Source organism: Nicotiana tabacum, chromosome 4 (genome assembly GCF_000715075.1).
Source record: "Nicotiana tabacum cultivar K326 chromosome 4, ASM71507v2, whole genome shotgun sequence".
Taxonomy (NCBI): Eukaryota; Viridiplantae; Streptophyta; class Magnoliopsida; order Solanales; family Solanaceae; genus Nicotiana; species Nicotiana tabacum.
The window spans coordinates 67,198,245-67,218,277 of NC_134083.1; the positions used below are offsets into that span (position 1 = coordinate 67,198,245).

The following is a 20,033-nucleotide window of genomic DNA, read 5'->3' on the forward strand; positions in this document are numbered from 1 at the left end:
TCCAAATGAATATGCAGTACATGGGGATCTCCCGAAATACGTCCGTAGTCCCAAAGTAAATATGCAGTGCTTGGAGATCTACCGGAATACGTCCGTAGTCCCAAAGTAAATATGCAGTGCTGGGGGATCTCCCAGAATACGTCTGTAGTCCCCAAATAAATATACAAGACATGGGGATCTCCCGGAATACGTCTGTAGTCCCAATTTAAATATGCAATGCAAGATGAAATGGCAGGTATGACATCGAGTTATACAGTTTATATTGAACACAGATAAGGAAAGTAGGGACTTAACTAAGCATGGCGCACAAAATGTCAAATAGGCAGTTAAAACACGTAAGCATGCTTCTCTAGTCTAAGTTTAACAATTAAACGTATTAGTGCAATTTAATAAGGAAAAGCAGTTTATTATTTAGAAAGGAAAAATGAGATTTTTGCAATAATAGTCCGTGTACATACTCGTCACCTCACGTACACGGCGCCCACACATCAATTAATATCAAAAATCCTAAGAGAAAGTCCCCAACACAAGATTAGGCAAGCCACTTACCTCGAATCGCTCAAATCAACTCGATATCACGTTCTTGCCACGAGTATCCGACTCCAAATGGCCTGAATCTATTCAAATTAATTGCATAATGTAAATATAACTACTAGTAACTAATTTAGCTAATTAATTCGAAACTAAAGCGTGAAATTAGGAAAAACGCCCAAAAAGTCTCCACAGGCCCACGCCTCGAAATCGGGTAAAACTTATAAATTTTGAACAGCCATTCACTCACGAGTTCACTCGAACAAAAATTATCTAAATCCGGCGTCAAATTCCCATTCAAATCTCAGATTTTCAATTGGGGAACCTTTTCCCCCATTTCCAAACTTCTACCCTCAAATTCCTTAATTAGACGAAGAAAACAATAATAGATTATTGTATTATAATCAAAATAGAGTTAGAATTAGTTACCCAATAGTTCTCCTTCAAAATCTCTTGAGAAATCGTCTCCCACCGAGCTCTAAATCGAATTGGTGAAAAATGAGGAATGAACCCTCGAAGCTACCTCTTCAACCCAGCGATTTCCGCACCTGCGCTCATGGGGCCGCATCTGCGGTCACGCACCTGTGGAAAAAATCATCGCAGGTGCGAAGGTCACTTATCCGGGTTGGGGCCGCATCTGCGAGCAATTCCTCGCACCTGCGGTCCAAATCGGCTCATTTGCGCATTTCACTAAGGTAGCCAGGCTCCGCACCTGCGGCCACGCTTCGCACCCGCGGGCTCGCAGGTGTGGTCAAACTTGCGCACTTGCGCTCCATCACCAGCCCCACCAGTTTCGCATTTGCGCATCCCTCCGCACCTGCGGCCTCCCTCCGCAAATCTAGTTCGAATGACCTCAAATTTTACATACAGGTCACAAATGACACTACGAACCTACAATCACTTTCGGAATTCCATTCCGAGCTCGATATCAAAATTTTCACTATCGGTTGACATCGCCGAAAAACTAACTTTTGCCAATTCAAGCCTAAATCTACTGCAGACCTCTAAAATATATTTCGGACGCGCTCCTAACCCCAAAATCACTCAACGGAGCTAACGGAGTCGAGAGAATTCCATTCCGGATTCGTCTTCACACAGTTTCGACTGCGGTCCAAACTCTAAGGCTTAAACTCACAACTAGGGACTAAGTGTCCCAAAACTCTCTGAATTTCATAACCAATTACTCTGACAAGTCTCAATAGCGGAAACAAACGTAGAAAAAATAGTTATTAGAGGATCGGAGCTCTAATTCTCAAAACGACCGGCCGGATCGTTACAAGTAGTAATAGTAATGTGCTACTGGTTGATGAGATAAATAAGGGATAATTTTGTGAAAGTGTTAAAACTTTTATGTAGCAGCTACAATAAGATTCGTTTCCAGCTAATCGCATTGCTCTGTTTTGTCCAAAATACAAAAATACCCTTATTTATGACAAGCAAACATGTTGACCGTGAGGTGCATGTATTCCCTCTTATTAAAAAGTAGTAATAGTAATGTGCTACTGATTGATGAGATAAATAAGAGACAATTTCGTGAAAGTGTTAAAAACTTTTATGTAGCACCTATAATAAGATTCGTTTCCAGCTAATTGTATTGCTCTGTTTTGTTCAAAATACAAAAATACCCTTATTTATGACAGGCACACATGTTGACCTTGAGGTGCATGTATTCCCTCTTATTAAGAAGTAGTAATAGTAATGTGCTACTGGTTGATGAGATAAATAAGGGACAATTTCGTGAAAGTGTTAAAAACTTTTATGTAGCAGCTACAATAAGATTCGTTTCGAGCTAATCATATTGTTCTGTTTTGTCCAAAATACAAAAATACCCTTATTTATGATCGACAGACATGTTGACCTTGAGGTGCATATATTCCCTCTTATTAAGAAGTAGTAATAGTAATAGTAAAGTAAAACAAACCCAGCTTAATATGCACCAAGGCCAATAGTTTCTTGAAGTGGGGATGATTGGGCCACAAGTCATTTTGGTAGAAGATGTCGAGCTAGTTTGTAAACACTCCAAGCTATTGCAAAGCCCAATTAGTATGTATCCTTTCCTAGGTGACAGGAATGACCTAGGGTCTGGTCTAATAAATTTGTCCCGTTTTGAATATGTGAAAATAACTTTCAGTCTTACACATACTTATTGCTTGTCAGAAATTTCTCAATTGAAATTGTTAGATTTTATATTATATTTACTCGACTTATATTATTAATCGCTCACAAACTCTACCCGATTAATAAGAATTTGTGGTTGTTTAATTGTTCACCAAGCTCTATGAGATTGACATAATTTTTTGTTATCTGTAATCGGCCTATTTATTAAATTGTTCATTAAAGTCTACCTGATTAACATAATTTATCTATGTGATTCAACAAAGAAATTTGCAATTCCAATTTTGATTGAATAACCTCAAATCTACTCCAAATGATCTTAAATTTAAAACAAAGACTCTCCATACCATCATAAATGATCTTCAATTTTAGTCAAATACCACCAAATCAAGAAGACTCACTTTGTCTTCTCCAACATTTTCTAAGGACCATAATGGAGTTTTGAGATTTTTAAAGCAAGCCACTGAATAGTGGTTGAACTAAAACTTAAGCATAAATTATAAATATTCAAATAATTTTAATAATAATCAACCATTTATTTTTAGTTTGCACCTCCAAACAAGATTTTTAAGCTTTCAATATGAAAGAACTGTGGTATTATTGGTGAAGAAGAAGCCTATTTATGTAATTACATAAAAAAAATGCGAAAAATATTTAAAGACCATCTTTTTAAGGGGATAACAGATGCAATTTTTTGTTCCTCAAGGGAGAATAGCATAAATAGGATATTTCTGTGCTACTATTGATTTTTTTACCCTAATAATAGAAATTGTGAAAAAAGGCCTTGTGCCCGAATTTTATAGCACGCTGGCGGGATTCTTTTCGATTTTAAAGCACGCCGGGCAGAATGTTAAACCACACAGAAGTTATGTTGATCATCAATATTTTGCCACTAGAATGATGATGGATCATCACACTTTTTCAGCATTGCAAATGAAATTTTAGTGATGGACACAATTTTGCATAAAATTCTGACGATCACTAGAATTTACTGCATGCCTTAAAATTTTGCCCCACATTTTTCAAAATTCTGACGATAGAGCAAAATTTTGCCCAACATACTTTAAAATTTGACGCAAGACTATTTTTCCAAAATATTTTTAATAGTCAAAATACATGCATAATTTTAAAAAGATCATTCCAACGTCATTTTTTGCTTCCTCGATACCTCAAAGCCTGTCATGGACATATTCTTCTCAGCCACTGTCGTATTATTAGTAGGGCTCATATGGAGATAGAAATGTAGCAGTCGTGATTGATGGAACCAGATTGGTCCATGATACCTGAGTACTGTAAGGTCCATCTACTCCTTGATACTCCAATTTCGTTTTTCATACGTGTTTGCTAGCATTTGAACATATATTTAGTTAAAATTTAAAAAAATAAATTATTAAAGATGAGATGAAAATAGTTTTTGAAAGTTGAAATTGTGTTTTGATAGCATCCTAGGGAGCTCAACTATATTCAAGGACAAGAATGAAGTTTTGGAATCTCAAAGAGGGCCTTTAACAAGATGTCAAGCTAAAGAGTTTCAAAATAAGATCATTATACTTCAAGTGCAAATAAAGAAGTTGTTAATTGGGAGGAAGAGCTCAAGGATAACGGATGTGAATTGGCTAGGTGTTATAATTATTTTATGGTCCAAATTTATGTCCAAGAAGAGGAGTATTGATTCCCAAGAGATATCCTTAGAAGAAGGTCCTAATCAGTCCACGTTTGGACTATTTTGGCACCTAAAATGTGTCCAAACTTGCAGCCCAATAAGTCGTGCATGAAATCACATTTTTATAACATAAAAAGGACTTACTTGATGTAAAAGAAGGGTCCAATAGTCGTGCTAGAGGTTGAGTGCAAGTTGGTGCCAAGTTGTTTGCAAATGTCCTTCAAGATTTCCAAGATTCTATCCTAGATTGGTTTTGAATTTTCAAGATTCTATCCTAAGGTAGTTGGACTTTTTGTCCAAAGTAGTTAGGACTTTCTTTCTTTTTCAACATTTCTAAGATTTTCAAGATTGATTTTGGACTTTCAAGATCCTATTCTAAAGTAGTTGGACTTTGTCTAAAGTAGTTAGGACTTTTTTTGTTTGTTTTTGTGGTAGAATTTTGTGACTCCCTTCTATATAAAGGGGTGTCTTATTTGTTTTAGGGCAGATTAATATAGACAATATCAACAAAAATTGTGAGATTTTTCTTGCACTCTTGTGCGTGGTTACTCTTGGATTTATTCTTCAACCTTCAAGAATCAACTCAAAGTGGTAAGATTAAACCCTTTTCGAAATCTTAGATCACTTCTAGGTATTCAAGAAAGGTGATAAGTTTAGGCTTATTGTTGTTCTTGTTATTCTAAAAGGATCGGGTTTCACAATCTATCTCTTATTTTTAATTTTCTACCAAAGGCAATTAGTTATTCGTTAGCTAATTGTTGTTGCTAGGATTCAACTTCAAGAATAGATTTCTTGAATTCAAGAAACTCTTTCTTGAATTCAATCTATCTTTAATTTATGTCTTCTTTTTCGTTTCCCTATTTTCTTTTAGCTTCCGCACGTTTGTTGAGTTTCTTTAGTAATTCTTGAATCCCCTATCGTGTTGTTATCATGTTTGGACATACATTTTACTTGAAAATAATTTGAAGTTTTGTGAGTAGAGAACTTCAAAAATTATTCTAGCTCTGTTTTTGGGATTTGAAGATTTTATTTTCAAAATCTGCTAAAAAATAATTAAAATCTATAAACAAGCAGATAATCGAAAATAAAATTTGGGAGTTTTAACAAACAGATATTTGAAAACAAATTGGGAAAAAATTCCCAAATTTTATGTCAAAACATGTGCTTTCTATTTTCAAAATAAATAAGTTTATGATTGTTATGTGCCATTATCATGCACTTGTTTAATGTTTTGGAATTTGTTAAGTTTGAAAATTCTATTTTTAAATTTTTGTATAAAAGTATGGATGAACTAAATTTGTAAACTCAATTTTTTCAAATGTGTCAAAACCTAAAACAAAAGTTTATAGAGAATTTTTGAGAATTTATAATAACTTTAGCCATAAAATTGTGTGGACATATTCATGCTACTTGTATGAAAATTTCTCTTTCTCTATATTTATTTAGGTGGAATTTGGTTTGTTTTGATCAATAAAGTTAGTTAAGTTCGAAAGCATATGGATGCAAAATTATCATTTGACTTATGCAAGTGCACCACAAGGGCAAAATAGAGGCCAAGTTTTAATGGAGGGTTAGCCCGTCCTATTTCACATAGTAAAGGGGTATTTTAGGCCTTTTTCCGTCTATATATATCTATACTATATTAAAAGCTCGAAAACCCTTAGAGAAATATCGTTCGTCTTCTTTACCCTTTAAGAATATATTTTATATTAGACAAAGTAGTAATTTTAGTTATTTTCTTAATACGTAGGAATAGACATTAATTATTTTTCTAATATTTAGATACAATTATTTAATTAATTACCTAATATTTAGGACTTTGATATGAAAAATCATATAATTATTTAATTCGAGTTCTTTCAATTTCGTTCCGGTTCTAGAAGTCCTTCACTGTCAAATATGTTTATAGCTAGAAGTATTTTATAAGTTTACGAGCATTATCTTTTTGTTGTAATTTTTTTTAAGAGTCCTTGTTGTCCTTTTCTTACTTCACTTTTAGTGTTTATGAGCTCTTTTTTTTTTTTGGTTAAAAAGTTTTAGATTTAGTATTGTTTATTTTCTTTCATTTTCAGAACTCATTTTCTTCGTATATTTATATAATTTGATTATACAAAACGAGATACAGTAATGTATCTTTTTTAATATGTTGGAAATAATTCATATAACATTTATTATTAATTAAAAAATAAAATAATTTACATTTTACTCTTGACAAAAAATTGTTATTTTTTATCAATTTGTTAATCCTGTTTGAATCTCTTGTGAAGAGTTTTTCAGAAAAAAAAAATCAAAACATTTCTTAATTTTTCAAGGATTATATGTGATTGCTGAAATTTAAAAAAAGCATGATAATTTATGAATTTAAAGTGATTGAATTAAAATATTGAAATAAATTTTTAATTGAATATATTGACTGATGATTGAGAACTTGTATGAAGATTAATTATTTTAGGGAATATTAACTTTTATTTTATCTCTCAAACATAATATTTTAATATATTATTTTAAAATTATTTCTTATTGAGATAGTGTACATAATATTGGAATGTTGATCGAAACCGATTTTACCAAATTGCCTCTTGTGTTGGAATTTAAGATAATAATCTCTCACGTGTGAATTCAGGGAAAGTAAAGGGCGACAATCGCAGTAAGAAACAAGATAAAACACGTGTGCTGAACCTATCCTGTTTTGCCAATTGTCAAAGACCCACGTATGATGGAGAGATCCTCATCATCCGACGGCTTTAAGATTATCACCTGTAAAAACTTAAAAACTAGGGTTGAGAATTTCCCAGAAATCCAAATTCTGAATAAATTCGCTCCTTCCCATCTCTTGTTCGGCGAAATCTTGCAATACTCTTTAGATTATTGAAACTGTTTCATTGCATTGGAGATTCGGTAATGGTTCTCTCATTAGAGGACTTCCTTATTCGTGGCCGAGTACTGAAGCTGTACAGACAAGCTTTGAGAATCTCAAATAGAGCACCTTCTCATGCTAGAGCTGATTTGAGGCAGATTATAAGACAAGAGATGGAGAATAACAGGAGTTGCAATGACAAGCAGAGAATTCGGTTCTTGATTAGTGAAGGGTTGGAAAGAGTGAAACGTTTGGATGAGACGCTTGATATGCAAGGCCATTGATTTGGCGCATATTGTCCAATTATCTTTAATTTTATGTTCCTCTTGTCAGTTGTAGACACGATTTTGAATGCTATTTTTTTCTATTGGAGAACCAAAACTGAAATTTTCATTCATAGGATGTACTGCTCCGACAGCTAGTAGAACTAGAAGACAATTCTAATTTTTATGGAGGAATGAGGTTATTCAAAAAAAAAAAAAAGAATTTCCCAGAAATCAAATCCAGAAGAAGCCAATAGCTACATCAGAAAAAATAATACTCTCACATTTTCTCAGTTTCTGTGTAGTTCCACGTTTTAGCATAGTAACGGGGTTGAAGGCACTGCCTTTCTCATTTGGGGCACACTTTCTATTCACTTTAGAGGTGGCTTAGCTTGGGAAGCTGATAACAAAAATCTCATTTTTAATGTAAGCTCTTCATCTTTGCCTTCTTTATTTTCCAGTTTATCTCTGCCCCCTTTTTGTGGAATAGTATTTGACATGGATATATGGAATCTTGTTGTCTTTCAATTTCTGTATATTTGTCTTTTTTTTGTGGCAATCTTTATCATTCTATGTATTTAATTAATGTGGATTATAAGATTTGGTTTGCAAAGTGATAATAACCCTTTGTCGTTTGGATCATGATATGTTCAGCTGCAATGAGTTTTTAGTTATGTGATACTAGCCGACTCTATTTGAGACGAGGAAATATGCTTTTCTTCTGGTTCTTTTTTGATATAAACTATAAAGTGGTTTTCCTGGTTTTAATTTTTAACAGGCTGTTAGCAACTGAATCTGATTAGTTTCTTCCTTTTTACGCATTTGCGATCATTATAAATAGAAATTCCACGCTTTAATTTGAGGGAAGTGCAAGCTGAAGTGTTTAGTGGTGTTTGCCTTTTTGGGTTGATTTAGGAAAAGGTTGAATGTTATGGTGGTATTTCTCCTTTTTTGGTGTGTTCTTTTGTAGTATGTATTTTGAAGTTGACATCCATGCTTTTGATCATTTGGCTACCTACCTTTACTCTTTATGGGGAGGTATCTGTCTCTAAAATATGAAACACTGGATTATACAAATTAGGAGTCTGTAAGTTAGTTGTCCAACAACACCATAGAAGTAGTGATCACTACATTTCTCTTTCTAATACTAATGTCTAGGTGCACGGTGATCAAAATTTGATCATTTTACAAATCATTAAGAATGATCCAAAATATTGGAAAGTCAGTGAATTTATTATATCAGTGTTATGCATACCTAATATTCAGTGCTCTTGGGGGAACCTTATGACCGCAGAAGTTAGAATACAAGAGAATGAGGACTATCGACCCTGCGGTCCTCCTACACTAATGGTGGATAATTTGTAGTTGCATAATATTGCTGGATGAAATTTGAGTCAAATTATGAAAATTAATGATAATGGTATTGAATTACTTGCAAATAGAAAATTAGAGGAAGATTTTTTCTTGTTATGGATTCAGCCGGTACAACCTCAACCATCACTTCCAGATTTCTTTTTGCTAAGTAGATGATAGTTTTCCCTACTTTAAGCAGTACCAATACTGAGGCTTATAACATCATTTTTCTTGTTATGGTATCTTCATCTTTTCTCATTTTTCTGGTTTCCAGATTCACCCTGTACTGATGCTTATCGGCTTCATTATTCTTGGTGGAGAAGGTGATTGAGATGTTTGTAAATATCTTTTCATTTCATCTTTTTTGTTTTCTTATGAGTTTGTTCCTTCTTCCTTTTGATATTCCATTTGAGGATTAATGCTTTTACTAATCCAAAATGTGCAGCCATCGTGAGTTACAAATCTTTCCCCCTGAAGAAGCAGGTGAAGAAAGTAATACATCTCATTTTACATGCTATTGCGCTCATACTTGGTATAGTTGGAATCTGTGCTGCATTCAAAAATCACAATGAAAGCAGCATCCCCAACACGTACAGTTTACATTCCTGGGTCGGGATCGGTGTTATTATTCTTTATGGCATTTAGGTAAACATCCCATATTGAGTACTCAATATACCTGGTAATATGATGTTTTCATCTACTTGCTATTTTTTGTGGGATCAGATTTGATACCTGAAATAGTGCTCCATTTTAATCCTCTTATCTAATTGAAAAATGAAGGAATAATTGTTTGAGGCTTGTAGTTCTCATGAGATGAAGTTCCACATAGGTTCTTTTATGTGTTCTCTGATCCAAACAGAGTTTGGCTTTTTGGTAGGACATTTTCATAATGCTTCCTGTTTATTTTGCATTTCTTGATCTTTACCATACATAAGTAAAATAATAGCTGTTTATGATGAGAAAACACACTACTTAGAGTCAACCTTGAAATTTTTGTGGGAGAGCCCATGTTTAAGGCCCTTTCGATGCAAGCGGAATGATTTGCAATATGTCCATTTCTTCTTGCTTTGATCTCCTGCTCTATGCTATATAAACCTTTATCTGTGTTGATGTACCCTATGTTGAACGGTTGTATATATGTATGGTCACTTCACTTCGGGTTTTCATAAATTTCACATAAGATAGAAGCTCTTTTCATCGTCAGAAACAACCGGATTTCCGACCTCTTGCATTGCATTACCATAACGAAAAGGAAAAAGAACTAAAAAAAAAGAAAGCTAGCGGATTTTTCAAAACATCTAAAGTTAGCAGAAGATTTACAGCAGAAAAAATTACATATTTGTACTGGATACTTGAAAACATACATATTGAATATGTACCTATGATGAGTCCATGTAATTAGAAATATGCTGATCAGGAGCTTTTTCTCATTACTTGATGACATAATTTGCAGTGGATTTATGGCCTTGTGGTGTTCTTCTACCCTGGGGGTAGTGATGCAGTTAGACGTGATTCACTTCCGTGGCATGTGCTTTTCGGGATGTTTGTGTATGGCAATGGCTGTTGGCAATGCCTGTCTAGGATTCCTTGAGAAGCTTACATTCCTTGAGGTTAACGGTTTGGCTAAATATGGTTCTGACTTCTGAGTCTTTCCTAGTCAACTTTACTGCCATTGCTACAGTTTTATATGGGGTCTTTGTGTTTCTGACCATTCTTTCTCAGGCTCCTACTGAGGATGATTATAGTTACTCTGCCATCTCATGAGTTCCACTCAACTATTGTTGCATATTGTGTTCCATTGCACGTCGACTAGTAGATACTCTTATTGGTGCCTCTACCTTTCTACTTTGCGCTTCTTGTTTTGATATCTTTGATTATCTACCTGTATAGTGGAGTATGATCCGATTTCCTCGCACTATTGTAATCATGCAGCTCCATCTTGACGATGACACAATCTTGATGTGTCGTTGGAGGGCTTGAAAACTTCTTTTTGCTCTATTGTCTGGATTACTTTAACTACCTTCTCTTTTGTTTGAAAAATTTTCCTACATAAAATGGATGAAAAGGCTGGTACCTGCTTTTATCTTTGCGGTTGATATATATAATATTCGAACTTGAGACTCTTATCTCAACATTTTCTGGTCTCAGAAAAATTTGATACATTGTTGAGATTTCATTTTTTTTTTCATCTCTCCATAAGTCAGGTGGAATGATTTAATTGGAAATGGGGAGAAAAATGAAATCCAAGATTGTAAGTACTAACTGACTGTGTCTTCACTTCCCTTTTTCTCTTCATCTTTTCAAAGTTTCCAGTCTTTATTTCTCATTAATTTAATTAAGTATCAATCTTCTTTGGATTTGGTAACTAATGAAGTATCAAATGGGCGGTATTTTTCATTCTATTTTAACTTTTTTCTTGTTTAAGCTGGAAACTATAGATCCTCGACAACTGATAGTTTCTAGTTATTGGGTTTCTTTCTGACACCTAAGAGTCCGATTTGAGTTACCGATGACCATAAAAAAGTGTAGGTTGGTAAAATATGATGCTACCGCTGAACTGATTTGAGTTTTTCCAGACCCAACAAAGACGTTGTTAACTGTTGACTTCTTAGCAGGGGAGTAACTACAACACATCTAACCCAGTGGCTTTAATACAAATTTATAATGTCTTAAAAATTTATTGAATATGTATAAATTATTAATTTAAAACCCAATAATTTAAAATGGACTAGAATTTTGAACCCATAAATTTCAAATTCAAGCTCATTCTTCTTAGTCTATATATACCAGTCTTGTGTAATTGCATAACGATACTCTTATTGTTGGTTCCTGCATCCTTGCAATTGTGATCTGTAAATGCGTGAAGTAACGGGACATCCTTACCCTATCCCCTTTTTCTTCCACAAAAGAACTCATCCTTCTGTTTTTCATAATGATGAAAACAAGATTAAAGTTTTAGAATTTCATATATATTCTCAATAATGTAAAGGCTTTTCATATGTTAATTAACTTGCTGATTGTTTCTTTGGTTGATTGATTGATTGCTTCTTTGATTGATTGATTCTTAAAGATAAGCATTCAGACAGTAGTATAGGCAATGATATATATCAATTTTCTGCTAGTTTGATTGCACGAGTCCTTGTATATCACAAGTGACCTAAGAAAAAGAATCCTAAATCAAAATGTTTAAAGAGTCGTGTGATGGGTGCACAATACGTAGAGCACTTTTATTCTGCCGTGGAAGCTCCATATCCAGGAAGAAGGAAGATGGCGGACACTGTCATGTGTTATCTATTTTCTACTTCCAATTATCCATCTACACGTTTATTCTACACAATTAGGTGTTAAATTGTTCATCAAAATCTACTTGTTTGGCATAAATTTGTATGTGTTTGATCACGCATAACTATGCCTTATAAAAAGGACTAAGCGGTCGTTGCAAATATAATCCGGTTTACAAGTCCGGAGTCGAATCCCACGGGGAATTAACGTACTAATCACAACTTCTAGTTGAACAAGAATACAAATAATCAACTTCCAACAAGATTGAATAATGACTTGAGTGTTTAGTAACAATTAACAAGGTAATTATAAAGCTGTAAATTTTATTACTAACAAAGCAACTGTTGTGGACAAGATTAGGAAGATCTAGAGTTACGATTTACCCTCTTATAGGAATCCTCCCTGCTACGTCTGCTACAAATTCGCCTAGACACTCTTTACCGATCGTGAGCACTTTAGGTATCGTAATTCTCTTCCGAGTAAATACAACAATTTACTAAACGTATTCTTCCGAATTACGCTAGCTAGCACTAGTTTACCGCTCACTACAATCACACCAAGGTTTCGTTATTCCTAAACTCACATTTAAATCCTATGTATTGATTCCTCATATACGTTAGGAGTGATATTGTTCAACAACTACCTAAACGTGTACCCTTTTTCGAGTAATACACACTAAATAGGCATAGCCGATTGAGGGGCCTTCAATCAATCACAATAATCCCGTAGTTGAATAAGTAGAGAAAATTTCAATGGCAAATTTATATTAAACTCAACAAAGATTCATCCTCCAAGAGGTTCCATTAAACCCTAGAATAAAGAGTTTAGCTACTCATAATTGTTTTCACAATTACAACATAAGAATTCATCATCAATGATAAAAAAGGGAGAAAGAGAGATAAAAACTCGTTTTCGATTCTTCCGTCTCGCTCCTTGTCTGTTCTTGCCTTCAAAGTTCTTCTAAAAAACCAGATACCATCTTTTTGGGTGAGCTGCGCTTCATATAGGTCAAGGATGGTCGCCTCTGGAATTACAATTTTAGCCTTGGAAATTTTTTTTTCCGGAGGGACGTGCGCGGCCGCGCACCTGGGTAGGTGACCGCGTATCTGGCCGCACATTTTGGCCAGTTTCTGCTTGACTTGCGCGGCCCAGTGCGCGGCCTCGCACCAACCGCGCAGCTGGGCAATTTCATGCACTCTTCTTCGTTCTTCTTTTTAAGCGCGCTAACCTCTTTCGATACTCAAATGGGATTCCAATTTATTCCATAAGCTTTTACTTGGCCTTAAATGCTCCATATTAGCTCCAAAATGCTCCTTAACTTCATCATAGCCCGGAATTGCTCCTGCAAAACATAAAGTTCTCAATCAGAGCAATTTATTATCAATAAAGTGCAGCCAATTTAGAGTGCAAATAGTGGCCAAACTACATAATTATAGCCTGCTATTAGTGTTGTACAACAAAGTAATTTGCAATTTCAATTTCGATCATACCACATCAAATCTACTCCAAATGATCTCAAATTTAAATTAAAGCCTTCAAATAGCAACACAAATGTCAAGTAGCACCAAATTAAGAAGACTCACTTTATCTTTTTATCACTTTCTAAGGAGCATTAATGAAGTTAATGAGGATTTTAAAACAAATCACTAAAGTAGTGTTTGAACTAGAAAGTTAAGTATAAATTATCAAAATTCAAATATTTTAACAATAATTAATTTTATTTTTTCAAATTTGTACCCCTAAATAAGAATTTCAAGCTTTCAATATTGAAAAACTATGGTGTTCCTGTTGAAAAAGAAGTTTATTTTTGCAACAAAGTAAAAATAGGGGACAATATTTAAAGATCACTTTCTTATGGGGATAAGTTCTTCAATGGACAATGACGTAACTAGAATATTTCGGTGTCACTAATAATTTTTTAACCTTGATAACAGAATTTTTGGGATAAAGTTGGAAAAGATTTTTCTCGAGTGCGAATTTTAAAATACGCTATGCAGAATTTTAAAACACGCTACAAAATCCCGATAGATCACCATAATTTTAAGATTGTAGCTGAAAATTTGGTGATGGTCATAATTCTGCTATAAAATTTTGATGATTACCAAAATTATTGCATGCTCTTAAATTATGTTCAACGTACTTTAGAATTCTAGTAATCAAGCAAAATCTTGCCCAATATGCTTTAAAAATCTGGCACAGGACTATTTTCTCAAAATATTTTTTTATTGGGTCAAAATACAAACATTAATGATTTAGAAAAGATCCATGGAGCATATTTTTCTTCTGCTCAGCCAATACCGTATTATTAGTAGGGCCCGTATGAAGGAAATGGTTAGATGCAAACAAAAATGTAGTAGTCGTGAACCGTGATTGATGGAACCAGGTTGGTCTATGAATACATTAAGTTTGGGAATTTGTTAAGTTTGCAATTTCGGTTTTTAAATTTTTGTATAAAAGTCTGGATGTGCTAAATTTGTAAGGTAAATATTTTCAAAACCTAAAACAGAAGTTTATAGAGATTTTCTTGAAAATTTATAGTAGTAATTTTAGCCATAAAATTGTGTGAACATATTCATGCTGCTTGTATAAAAATTTCTCTTTTTCTATATTTATGTAGGTGGAATTTATTTCATTTTAATCATTAAAGTTAATTAAGTTCTAAAGCATATGGATGCAAAGTTATCATTTGACTCATGCAAGTGCATAATTATCATGTCTCATGTAAAATTTCTCTCACGTAAGTTTTCCAATAGATAATAAATTCATTAATTTATTCGCTTTTGTTAAACATAAATTGACATTTAATTGTTTAAAAATTATGATGAAATGGTAAATAGTCTTGTATACTTTTAAACAAAGATCTCGAATCTAATCTTAGTATGGAGTCATCTTTACCCCCAATCTATATTAAAGACTCCTAAGACTGATAGTGCCTCTTCCAAAGGATAATATAAGATGTAAGCGCGGATGTAGTGCGTTAATGACAGGTTCAATTGAACTCATAACTTTTGATGTAAATATAAAGTTATATGTAAAAATTCATTAAAATTACAAAATAATAGATATGAAGCCGTAATTTTAATAATTTAATTAATTCAAACCTAAAATTTAAAAATTGAACTCATAAAATATAAATTCTAAATTTATTTCTGGATTAAAGTAAACTTGTGGTATATAATGGGGTAATAATAATGCTCAGTTTCCTCCTTTCGAGTTCCCACGGTCCACCTACCCCCAAACGTGTTCCTTTCTTCTACATAGATCGCACCTAATTTTGGAATGCGGATCGAGACCGATTTTTTTACCATATAGGAATAGGAGTACTTTTCTTATTGTGTTGGACTAAAGATAATCTCTCACGTGTGAATTCAGGGGAAGTAAAAACTAAAAAGCGACAAACGCAGTGCTTAAGAGGGAAACACGAATCCCGAAACACGACGAAATACGTGTGTTACTGTCTGAACCTATCCAATTTGGACAATTGTCAAAGACCCACGTATGATGGACAGATCCTCATCATCCGACGGCTTAAAGATTATCACCTGTAAAATTTACAAGTTGAGAATTTCCCAGAAATCAAATCCAGAAGTTCAGAAAAATAGGATAATACTCCACATTTTCTCTGTTTCTGTGCAGTTCCACGTTTTAGCATAGTAACACAGAAGAGGAAGAAAATCAGAGAGTGGGAAGGGAGATGGCAACGGGGTTGAAGGCACTGCCTTTCTCATTTGGGGCACATTTTCTAGCATTAGTTGCCGCTATTATGGTGTTGGTTTGGTCTATTCACTTTAGGGGTGGCTTAGCTTGGGAAGCTGATAACAAAAATCTCATTTTTAATGTAAGCCCTTCATATTTGCCTTCTTTATTTTCAAGTTTATCTCTGCCCCCTTTTTCTGGAATAGTATTTGACATGGATATATGGAATCTTGCTGTTTTTCTATTTCTGCATAATTTTTTTTGGGCAATTTTTATCATTCTATGGTTTTAATAAATGAGGATTAGAAGATTTGGTTTGTAAAGTGATAATAACACTTTGTAGTATGGATCATGATATGTTGGGCTGCAATTAGTTTTGTAATACTAGTCAACTCTATTCGAGACGAGGAGATATGTTTTCTTCTGGGTTTTTTTGACATAAAGTGGTTCCTCCTGGTTTTAAATTTTAACAGGCAAGAACTGAATCTGATTAGTTTCTTCCTTTTTACGCATTAGAAATTCCAGGCTTTAATTTGAGGGAAGTGCAAGCGGAAGTATTTAGTGGTGTTTGCCTTGTTGGGTTGATTTAGGAAAAGGTTGAATGATATGGTGATATTTCTCCCTTTTTTGGTGTGTTCTTTTGTAGTATGTATTTTGAAGTTGACATCCATGCTTTTGATCATTTGGCTACCTACCTTTACTCTTTACTGGTAGGTATCTGTCTCTAAAATATGAAACACTGGATTATACAAATTAGGAGTCTGTTAATCTTGATGCAGTAGGTCGTCCAGTAACATCATAGAAGTAGTGATCACTTGTTTTGGACCAAGACAATTCTCTTTCTAATACTAATGTTTAGGCAGCACAGTGAGTGATCAATTTGATTATTTTTACAAATCGTTAACAATAATCCAAAATGTAGGGAAGTCAGTGAATTTATTAGTTTATTGTTACGCGTACCTAATATTCAATACTCATGGGAGAACCTTATGACTGCAGAAGCTAGAATACAACTATCGGCCCTGTGGCCCTCCTACACTAATGATGGATAATTTGTAGTTGCACAATGTTGCTAGATGAAAGTTTAGTCAAATTATGAAAATTAAGGATAACGTTATTGAATTACTTATAAAGAGAAAATTAGAGGAAGATCTTTTCTTGTTATGGATTCAGCTGGTACAACCTCAACCTTCACTTCCAGGTTTCTTCTAGCTAAGTAGATACATGATAGTTTCCCTACTTTAAGCAGTATTGATACTGATGCTTATAACATCATTTTTCCTGTTATAGTATTTTCATCTTTTCTCATTTTGTTTTTTTGTTTCCAGATTCACCCTGTACTGATGCTTATTGGCTTCATTATTCTTGGGGGAGAAGGTGATTGAGATGTTTATAGACATCTTTTCCTCGTCTTTTTATTTATTTTATTTTACGATATTCATTATCACCTGGTAAGATGCCGTTGATTGGAATAGAAAATTTCGGAAGAATTAGGTTTGTTCTCTATTATTCCATTTGAGGATTAATGATTTATTAATCCAAAATGTGCAGCCATCATGAGTTACAAATCTTTCCCCCTGAAGAAGCAGGTGAAGAAAGTAATACATCTCATTTTACATGCTATTGCACTCGTACTTGGTATAGTTGGAATCTGCGCTGCATTCAAAAATCACAACGAAAGCAACATCCCCAACATGTACAGTTTACATTCCTGGGTCGGGATCGGTGTTATTATTCTCTATGGCATTCAGGTAAACACCCCATTATTGAGTACTCCATATACCTGGTAATATGACTACCTATGTTTTCATCTCCTTGCCATTTTGTGGGATCAGATTTAATAACTGAGACAGTGCTCCGTTTTAATCCTCTTATCTAAATGATGAGTGAAGGAATAATAGTTTGAGGCTGGTAAATTGTCATGAGATGAAGTTCCAAGTAGGTTCTTTCATGTGTTTTCTGATCCTAACAGAGTTTGACTTCTTGTTAGGACATTTTCATAATAGTTCTTGTTTATTTTGCATTTCTTGATCTTTATTCTTTACTATACAGAAGTAAATGATAGCTGTTTACAATGAGGAAATACACTTCTTAGATCTCAACCTTGAGAACTTTGTGGGAAAGCCCCCTTTTAAAGGCCCTTCCATTGCAAGTGGACTGACTCGCAATATGTCCATTCGTTCTTCCTTGAATCTCCTGGTCTATGTTATTAATCATTTATCTGCCATGATATACCCAATGTAAGGTGTACATAGGTATGATCTGTCACTTTTAGCGGGTTCTTCAAAACGTCTAAATATTAGCAGAAAAATTTAGTACGCTGATCATGTAGTGTGGCTCCTAGCTTAATCCAATATTTATCTGTTTAACTAGAAATATGCTGGTGAGGAGCTGTTTCTCATCACTTGATGACATAATTTGCAGTGGATTTATGGCTTTGTGGTGTTCTTCTACCCTGGGGGTAGTGCTGAAGTTAGACGCGATTCACTTCCCTGGCATGTGCTTTTTGGGATGTTTGTGTATGTCATGGCTGTTGGTAATGCCTGTCTAGGACTCCTTGAGAAGCTTACATTCCTTGAGGTTAACGGTTTAGCTAAATATGGTTCTGAGGCTTTTCTAGTCAACTTTACTGCTATTGCTACAGTTCTATATGGGGTCTTTGTGTTTCTGACCATTCTTTCTCAGGCTCCTACTGAGGATGATTATAGTTACTCTGCCATCTCATGAGTTCCACTCAACTATTGTTGCATATTGTGTTCTATTGCACGTCGACTAGCAGATACTCTTATTGGTGCCTCTACCTTTCTACTTTGGTCTTCTTGTTTTGATGTCTTTGATCATCTGCCTGTATAGTGGAGTATGATCCGACTTCTTTGCACTATTGTAATCATATATCTCCATCTTGATGATGGCACAATCTTGATGTTCATGTTATTATATGGGAGCTAATATTTGTAGTTAAAATGATTGTGGTGGGAGGCCTTGAATACTTTGAATTCTTTTGTTCAAATTATTTTTTTCTCAATTGTCTGAATTACTCTAACTAACTCTTCTTTTTGTTTGAAAAATTTTCCTACTTAAAATGGATGAAAATGCTGGTACCTGCTTATATCTTTGCGGTGGATATATAATACTGGAACTTCAAACTTTATCTCAACATATTTTTGTCTGAGAATAGTTTGATAAATTGTTAAAATTTCAATTTATCGTAAACAAACTCTCTACCTGCACAAGGTAGGGGTAAGGATTGCGTAAAAACTACCCTCCCGACCCTATTTGTGGGATTACACTGAGTGTTGTTGAAATTCAATTTTCCATCTCTCTATAAGTAAACTGGAATTATTTAGTTGGAAGTGGTGAGACAAACACTTACTACTACTAATCAGTTATTACAATCTTGGATTTGGTTTACACAGCGATCGAAAGTAGCCACTTCCTGAGTTAACGTGCAATCTGCATAATCTTCCATAGCTGGAACTTAGTCAATTGAAGGATGTAATCTTTGCATTTAATGACAAAATATGAATGAAGATCTGGTTTTCTTCTATGTTTGGTAATCGGTACCAATCTCAAGGAGATAATATTGAGCTGGAAAAGTTGGCTACATGGTTTGCATAACTGTAGGTCAAAACTACATGAGATGAGAGATCCATTTATTAGTGTCAGTGCAGGTTAAAACTTAAATAGTATAGCTTTCTCAAAAAACTTAAAAAGTATAGCTGACTGGGTATTCGCTTCACCTTTTTCTCTTCATTTTTTCAAAGTTTCCCGTTTTTATTTCTCGTTAAATTAATTTTAACTTTTAAGTATCAATCTTCTTTAGATTTGGTAATTAATACTAGAATCAGATGCAGAGCCACGTCACTTGCCAAATCTATATTGGTGACATACCAAGAAGCCTTTCTTTCCAAATCAACTAGCACGATTATTCCAAGTTAAAGTGGTTTTCGAAATTTTTAGATGAGATGATTATTGATTAGACCATTAAATGTGTTGAATGGCCACTAAACACTTAGTTTCTGAGAATTGGTAGATACATTCTTATTGGTGTAATTGTGTAAATGATTACCAACGTAATTTTAAACACTCACATTAAGGGGAAAGAGAAATAGACAATGCACCACTTTTGTTAAGTGACAATTAGTTCTTTAAGACTAAGAATACCCCCTTCTATACAAATAATAGTCATTCTAATCAGTATGTAAATTACTTGACTTGAAATGTAAAGACCATAAAACTCATATGCAATTGTTTTAGCAAAATACATCTTAAA

The 20,033-nt window shown here is 34.1% G+C and overlaps 2 protein-coding genes across 2 annotated transcripts; both read left to right on the top strand.

Annotated features, from left to right (window-relative positions):
• The first annotated feature begins 7,210 nt into the window (after positions 1–7,210).
• Positions 7,211–10,865, top strand: LOC107759984 (transmembrane ascorbate ferrireductase 1). Its single transcript, XM_075250866.1, is given in 7 exon segments — positions 7,211–7,408; positions 7,748–7,855; positions 9,057–9,105; positions 9,228–9,427; positions 10,236–10,334; positions 10,336–10,416; positions 10,418–10,865. Coding segments are annotated over 7 exon segments (864 nt in total). The 3' UTR covers positions 10,547–10,865.
• Positions 10,866–15,562: 4,697 nt separating this feature from the next.
• On the top strand, positions 15,563–18,773 carry LOC107759983 (transmembrane ascorbate ferrireductase 1). Its single transcript, XM_016577999.2, has 4 exons — positions 15,563–15,902; positions 17,089–17,137; positions 17,312–17,511; positions 18,185–18,773. Exons 1-4 carry the CDS (start codon positions 15,759–15,761, stop codon positions 18,485–18,487), a joined length of 696 nt encoding a protein of 231 aa, XP_016433485.2. The 5' UTR covers positions 15,563–15,758; the 3' UTR covers positions 18,488–18,773.
• The last annotated feature ends 1,260 nt before the right edge of the window (positions 18,774–20,033 follow it).